Source organism: Solanum tuberosum, unplaced genomic scaffold (genome assembly GCF_000226075.1).
Source record: "Solanum tuberosum cultivar DM 1-3 516 R44 unplaced genomic scaffold, SolTub_3.0 scf00392, whole genome shotgun sequence".
NCBI lineage: Eukaryota > Viridiplantae > Streptophyta > Magnoliopsida > Solanales > Solanaceae > Solanum > Solanum tuberosum.
Window position 1 is genome coordinate 59,685 of NW_006239342.1, and position 7,826 is coordinate 67,510.

The following is a 7,826-nucleotide window of genomic DNA, read 5'->3' on the forward strand; positions in this document are numbered from 1 at the left end:
CGTGAGACTCCTATCTACCTTTGGTGTTAAACGGAGAACTGCGAGAAGTCAACCTAGTACGAGAGGACTAGGTTGGACTAACCTATGGTGCACCGGTTGTTATGCCAATAGCAACACCAGGTAGCTAAGTTGGTATGGAAGAACCACTGGGCTGTGGGAAATCCTTCTCTATACAAATTCTCAAGCGAGGTTTTTGAATAAAACTTCGAAAAAAAACAATCTCATACCGAATGAAACGACTTTCACTTTCCATAGAATGATAGAAATGATATCGGCCAAAGGTAAGTAAATAATAATGCAAACAAGAATATTTCAGCTGGCAAAAAACACATAATTAAAGCCAGAAAAAACATTTTAAGTAGACAAATACTAGCTAAAATAAACAACCCTAAGCTTACTTCCTATTACCCTCCACCTTTTTCTATACAACAATAAAAACCATTTCCCTTCTCCTTGTACCAAATCAAAATTATAGTACTTCAAAGGGCAAGAGCCAAAAAAAAAAAAAAAACTAGCCCGAACGATGAATCGCCATTCTACAAAAGCAATCCTGAGAAGGGACTAAAAGGCTTGGCACGTTGAGAATCTGGATATTGTGGCGAAAAATGAGGATTAGCTTTGAGAAAAACCACGAGGGTTGGCCTAAGTGTACAATGTTAGTCATGGCAAGCATGGTTGATTGCTCGCTCTTAACACGTCCAGACAAAGATCACAGTCTCTCATCTGTTGAGCATTGTTAAGTACAAGGTCTACCTGTTGCTGGTATAGACGCTGCTTGGTGATACGAATGCATCATTGCTGTGTCGTTATCAATGGCCTTAGCAGATTCCTCTGCGCCTTTTGATGTTTGCTCCAAGAGGCGAACAAGTGAGATGAATATCTCCATCCTCGTCACGTCTCTATTTGCCTGTAATTAAACATCAAATTATTGAAATGTTTGGGCTACTATAAGAAGGCATAACACCTAGATAGCCCCTTAAACTTGACACGTTTGATAAGATAAGACGCTCAAACTTAGTCAGTGACCATATAGACAGTTGAACTTGGCAGAAGTGTGTACCTCTACAGCAAACCTCGCCCATATTTTGTCGTTCCTCGTTTCCATAACCCCTTTTAAGATGGTCAAGCCCAATCCTCTTATTATGTCGGCTATTTCCAGAAATAGACCGCGTTCTTCACAAAGCATCTGCAGAAAACAAACCAACTCAGCTGAAATAAATGAATGAGTCCACAGAAGAGTCAAAACTTCATAATTTATAGATGTCCTGACCTCCACGAGCATTTGACGAGGTTGATTCAGATCCTCAACTATGATCGGGCAGACCATAGACTGTGAACCAACTTCATATGCCCACGTCGCTCCTCCTTCAAAATTATCTTTTAAAAGCAATCCTCCTTCCTTGCTGATAATCTGCAAGTTGACAACATGAGGGGAAAGGTCGTAAGTAATTCTCATACATTCAGGCTTCTTGTATCACTTGCTAGCACGTCATCCGAACATTTTGTAGACACATTTCAATGTGTATCATCTGAACTTGAAAACTAATTTTTGACAATGGGATCTTAACAAAGGTTCAATGGTTATAATCAAACCTTTGACTCTCCAGTCTGTTTTAATTTGTCCGCATGTTTTGTGACGCTCTGCAAGAAAAGCATGTGCTTGATCGTGCGTTCCAATAGTGCATCAATGCTACACTGAAATCACAAAACCAAAATGGAAAAGGTATCTGTAAGAGAAAATATTCATTCAACGAGTCTACAAAACTAGAGAAGGACATGATAAATAGTTCAAAATATGTACCTTTGCCCCATTTGGAACAATTTCTCGCAGTTCTTTCACACGATCTTGGATCATTTGCCGATCTTTTGGCCTAGGTCTAGGATTCTCTCCTGGTTTAAGCCTTTTGCGACCAGTCTTGCTCGTCTCATCAGGCTTTTTAGAATATCCAGTAGAAACACTGCTAGTTGGCTTTGTATCATGACCTTGTTCCACCCATGAACTAATTTGTGACCCATAAATTGAACTACTCTGCGAATAAGCTCCTGTCTTTTCTTTATCGGATCTAAATGACCGAGAAACCGTTGTTCCTGATTTTGCAAGGTTCTTGGGTTTCCCAAATACATCTCCTTGAATTTGACTCGAGAAATCAGCTCGGCCATAGGACGATGAGATATTTGGAGCAGAGGAGCTACTCAAATTTGTCAACGTTGTCCGACAAGAAACATCATCATCCAGATTCTGCTTGGCAGAAGGCTTGGACGCTATAGAATCCAAAAATCGCTCAAAACCAGCCACAAAGAATGATCCACTATCTGATTTTCCTTGATTGACTATCAAAGAAGCATGCTGACTAATCACAGAAGTAGAGTTACTCTTAACCCGATCCCATGTGTTTGAGTCTGGTCCATTACTTTGATAACTGTTCCTGCTTCCATTGAATAGTTTATTTTTAAAATCAGCACCCAGAACATCAAACAGGTCATCCCCCGAGTGACGTTGGACACAGGAATCTTCATACTTGTTGTTTTCAAGCAATGCACTCTGCCCCACATATTCATGTTTTTCACCACAAACCTCTTGCACCAACTTGCTTGTACTACATGGATGCTCATTCTGTGTTAGCATAATTCCAAGTGCTTGAAACAAATCATTTTCGACTATTCCATTACTCTCATCCCACATAAATTGTGCATTCAGACCATCAGAAATATTACGAGTTATCAAATCATCCCCAACATTTAATTTTGACGTGGTTTGAAGCCCATTTCCAGCCGACTTTGTGCAAGAACTGATTATGTTTGATAGTCCATTGGCATCAGCAGTAGAATTGGGGAATGGAATTGATCGGTGATGCCCATCCCCTCGTTTACATAGTTCATTTTCTCCAGTGGATGGAGAAATTGAATTTCCATGACAACTAGAGATCAGGACATCATTGGGTCTTGGATCAGATGCAGTGAAACCATTAAGCTGGGATACATTGCTTAAGCTGCCGCTATCTACAGTTAATGAGTCAGTAAAAGATTGCTGATGAAAAGGAGGCCTCGGAATGTGTGAAGGAGCTTGTTGACTCATCCACATGTTAGAGCTTGGAGAAATTACCTCCGCTTTAATCACGTTATTTATTAGCTGGCTATTAGGAGACAGATGTGCTTTCACCTCTGGAATAATTTTTTTGTGAAACTGACGATCATCATGAGATTCAACAAAACATTGGGTCATATTGGACGCTGGAAATGTTGCATCGGTAGACTGCATTATTCTATCCCGAACTTGTGCAGCCATAGAGGAAGAAGTTTGACAAATAAAACCATCAGTCTGACTTGAGTTGCCCTGATAACTGCAGCTAGCAATAACCGGAGCAGAGTTCATTACGTTTGTGCTCACACAAGAATCTACAAGACTTGAACTTCCCAGATAAACTGGTGTGCCAGTATTCACCATCAGATCTTTCGTTGCATTTTCATCGGATAACAAGACACCAGGGACACATCCTAGTTGACTTATCAGTATCCTCACATCCTCCACAAAACTCGTGCTCTCCATTATCTGAGGCAAAAAAATTACCATTTTACTTGATGTAGTTTATGATAGTAGTTATAAAAAAAGAAATTCAATCAATGAATAAGCCTAAATATCGGTATTAACAAAAGTAAAAAATGCAAAGAAAGCTCCAAGGTCCGTTGGGGCTATAAGCGCAAATAAATTGTGGGGTTTACTGAAAAAAGACGAAAAGGGAGAAAAGGTACAAATATTTATATTTAGTCCAAGAGTAACAATTATAAAAGCATGAATGACAAAATATATGAACAAAGAATTGAAAAATATTTACGATAAAGTGATATATCAATTGTTTAGTATCGCCTCATCGGCAAGGAAAAGAGCATGCCTTAGAACCTTGATGACGAGACTAAGGCGCACATTAGGTGAAACGCTCAATACGTTTTGAATCCCACTTCAAGGCTTAAAAGCGCACCTCTGACAACACTGCTATATATTCTACTCTATTTGACCCCTAACTTGTCTTTTAAAGGCAACAACGACGAAAATACAATTTTTTGTTCTCTGTCAAAAAAAAAAGATAGAAAATGAAAAACAAAAAGCAAAATAGACTTACATGCAAGCATGATCCAAATTGGACGACACCATGAGGAAGAATAGGAACAACTGCAATTGTCTGCATGTATCAACAATATAAAGAATCAGTGACCAGCAAAACTAAAACACACATTAGTATGTATGTTATCTCAAGCACATTGTACCTGGATGCCAGCAGAATATTGTCCTGTGAGCTCTTTCAGGACCTAAAAGAACAACAGCATATGGATACACCAATGAGTATCAGTTGTTTCATCAGGACACATACCGTAACATCTCCCATTATAAAAAATAAAATAAAATAAAAAAGGATACAAGATTTAGGATTAACCTAGCTTAAGTTTATCTTTAGCCTTTTGAAAAGATAAAAATAAAAATAATTGTATATATAGTTTGTCTTTAACCCAGACCAAATTCAGTTCAATGGTAAAACTATCAAATTTTAACCACACAACTGATTATCGCAAGGGGCAGCTATTCAAATTTCTAAATGCTGTTGAGAAAGCATAAATCCTGTATACTAATGCATACTACATATTCTCTTAGGATATAACTTAGTGGTCGTTAGGCCATGAATATTTTTTTACTTTTTCCGGAGTTGAACATCATGTTTGGAAAAATATTTTGAAGAACACCAAAAAGTTGTTTTCTAAATGAGTGATCACTCACAGAAATTCAAAACAAGTCCAATTTGTATATTATACCATTTTTCACTTTGAAAACAACAACTTTTTTTCAAATTTCACAACGGCAAACGGGCTCTTAACCTCAGCATGCTAAAAATTATATCAAAATGTACCTCTGGTGGATGAACTACTCTATTAAAACCCTCTGAATGAAACCACTGATGACTCCCAGTAACTGCAGCCCGTCCGACTAGTCTGAGAAGTAAAATTATGCATATCAACGACATGGTATAAATAAACAAAATCTTTTCAATACTTTTTATAAAAAAAGAATCAATAAACTGAAAGTTCAGATATTATACCCTTCTCCTACTATATTGATTTGACTTTCCATCATCATTTTGTTTACAAGCATATGCACTCTCTCCCCTGCTTGATTCATAAGCTGAGGATTACGTACCTCCCCCGAACCCCAGCAAACCCCCCAATCATGGAATGATAGTTCCGAATTCTCAACCCCCGAAATTCCATGAATTCCGGAGAATGTTGAAGGTTCATAATAGGATTCTTCCCAAATTAAAAGCCTGCCAATCACAACAAGTAAAAAAATTAGAAAAACTATAGTAAATACCAGCAGATAAGCCAAGATTCAGTGTCATTAATATTAATATAGAAAGTGACAGTTCTATGTGTTCTTATAAGCAAGATTACTGGAGAAGTGCATACATAAAACAAAGAAGAAGAAAGAGACAAGAAATTGGAGAATAACAACACATAGAATCAAACAAGAATGAGTAATGAGTATATGTTTCTATACAGTGAAATCATAACAGTATAAAGGGTTTCATCAGATTAAAACAAATCACTTTCATTTATTTATTTTCCTTTTCATTCATTCCAATAAGATTCTTCAAAACAAAATGGACTGGAACAAACCACAACATTCCAAAAGCAGAAAATGACAGTTTCCAGATAATAAAAGAAAAAGCAAAAACACAACAATATCTAGTAAATTTATAGCATGTCAAATCATATCTACCATAATAAAAAACAACAACAACAACATACTCAGTATAATCTCACAAGTGGAGTTTGGAGGGGGTAGAGTCTAGGCAAACCTTAACCCCTCCGAAGCAGTCCAGAAAAAGAAGTAACAAAAGTACAAGAAATAGCAGATAGTAAGAAGACACTAACTACAACAAAATAATATGATAATCGAAAAAACAAGAATAGTACAGCTATCAGCATGGATGGATAACAAGACACCACATTGTTACCTACTAGCACAGTATTATGCTACACATTAAAGAAAGCTAGCAGTTTTGTTTGGTCAAAAAAAAAAAAGAAGTGAACGCAATAGAATCAGTGAAACTCAGTTCACAGTATTGCAGCAACAGCTGAAGTGCTGAACAACAAAAGGACCATCAGACTTTTAACACTTTTTCAGTTTATTACTTTCATTTGTCTTCCATTTTCTCAGCAAAGAGAAAGAACAGTTGTCAGCACAAAATCCAAAACAGAAACCAGAACAACAAGAAAAATGAAAAGATGAAAAAACAAATGCCATAGAAAAAACAAACAAAAAAATAGTAAAATCCTACACTTTTCTCCATTTTGCCTCAAAAAGAAATGAATTCATAAACATCTAATTTTCTTTTATCAAATCATAAGCAAGATTATAGGATCAGTATTCTCTTTTATCAACTCTCATTTTCTTTTTGGTTTAGTAAAAAAGAACAAAATAAAGCTACACCCAACAAGAAACAGCAACTACATACCTACAATATTCCCACAAGTTGGATCTAGCAAAGGGTAGAATAAACTAGACCTTACCACTAACTCGTGAAGGCAAAGAAGCTCAAGTGCAACAAATCAAAATTTGACAGTGGAGAAAATAAGTCAATTGATACAAAAGACAGTACAAGGCATCCAGAAAATGAAATTTCACATAAAAATGAACTCAATGTCTGAATCCACAAGCCAAGATTGCATTTTTCAACTTTCAACTACATGAAAAAACTAAAACAAGAATCAACATGAAATCTGAAATCAACCCACAAGCCAAGATCACTTTTTTTTCACTTCCATCAAACAAAACTTTCACATAAAACCTCAAACTCAAGTCACAAGCCAATACTATTACATTTTCTTGAAAGAAAAAAAAACTTCATTCATTGAAAAAAAAACTCACTTTGTGTTCTGGCAACCGATCTTCCAGTAAACAGCATAAGACCATTGGTTGACTCCACACAGAGTCTTTAAAACCTCTTTCAGCAAATACCCCATTTTTGCACTATTCTTTTGTTTATTCACTTCCAAATTTTCTCAGCTAAAAAATTACAGATTAAAGAAACTAACTCCCCCTGCAAGACCCACGCCCTGCCTGTTTAGTTCTCAGTCCACCACTTCTTTTTCTCACAGGATCCAAATTTTCTACTGATTTTAGCCTGCAACCCATTCTATGGGTAGAAAAAAAAGGTTGAAACTGAAAGACGAAGAAAAAAAAAAGAACTTCTGTTTTCCTCAGCCAAGAAAATGGAGAAGAAAACTACACTATACCACAAGCTTTAAGTTCACAGTTGACAACAAACACAATTTTCTCCATTTTTAACAAAAACCCAACAAATATATGAATCTTTAGTGACTAAAGAGAGTACAGATCAAAGCTTTATTAGTTTTCAGTGTGTTCTTGATTCTTGGGGATGTTAAAAATAGAATCTTTGGTGTTCCAAAGTGTAATCACTGTGTGTATTATGTGTTTCTTTGGGAAGTGGGTAGTTGAGAGAGGAGGCTGCTGTTAGTGTTTTTGCTCTGTGTGCTTTTTTTCATCACCAGAAGAAGTAGTAGCATCAGAGAGGGAAGAGGAAGGGGGTAAAAATAGGTGGTGCTGAGTGTGCTAACATATGCTTATGTCTTGCTAAAATGCGCTAATGATTTTATTAGTGAGGGAGTTAATTAGTTTAATTTTTCTTGGAGTTGACAGAAATAGCCTTGGAAATAGTAGAGAATTACGTGTAATGTGCCACTGTAGGAGTTTCTTGTCGGCTTTCTAATTCAGGAGGCTCATTGTACATTGGGACTACACAAAAGAATCTCAATTC

General features: G+C 36.6%; 2 protein-coding genes across 2 annotated transcripts; both read right to left on the reverse strand.

Annotated features, from left to right (window-relative positions):
- Positions 1–271: 271 nt before the first annotated feature.
- LOC102589965 (transcription factor LHW-like) lies at positions 272–7,103 on the reverse strand. The gene is made up of 10 exons (XM_006362784.2): positions 6,917–7,103; positions 5,088–5,309; positions 4,899–4,980; positions 4,264–4,305; positions 4,119–4,178; positions 1,802–3,550; positions 1,594–1,695; positions 1,271–1,411; positions 1,061–1,186; positions 272–907 (listed from the first exon to the last, which is right to left on the reverse strand). The coding sequence occupies exons 1-10, from the start codon at positions 7,009–7,011 to the stop codon at positions 737–739; spliced, it is 2,790 nt and encodes a 929-aa protein (XP_006362846.1). The 5' UTR covers positions 7,012–7,103; the 3' UTR covers positions 272–736.
- On the reverse strand, positions 7,051–7,621 carry LOC102589626 (uncharacterized). The gene has a single exon (XM_015303202.1). It carries the CDS (start codon positions 7,181–7,183, stop codon positions 7,079–7,081), a length of 105 nt encoding a protein of 34 aa, XP_015158688.1. The 5' UTR covers positions 7,184–7,621; the 3' UTR covers positions 7,051–7,078.
- Between the last annotated feature and the right edge of the window lie 205 nt (positions 7,622–7,826).

Excerpts from the sequence above, each read along its gene's own strand:
- LOC102589965 (XM_006362784.2), bottom strand. The coding sequence starts at position 7,011 with ATGGGGTATTTGCTGAAAGAGGTTTTAAAGACTCTGTGTGGAGTCAAC. Across the intron at positions 1,187-1,270 it reads CTCGTCAAATGCTCGTGGAG|ATGCTTTGTGAAGAACGCGG; the intron begins GTCAGGACATCT and ends TGTTTTCTGCAG. Across the intron at positions 908-1,060 it reads GGGCGAGGTTTGCTGTAGAG|GCAAATAGAGACGTGACGAG; the intron begins GTACACACTTCT and ends GTTTAATTACAG.
- LOC102589626 (XM_015303202.1), bottom strand. The coding sequence starts at position 7,183 with ATGGGTTGCAGGCTAAAATCAGTAGAAAATTTGGATCCTGTGAGAAAA.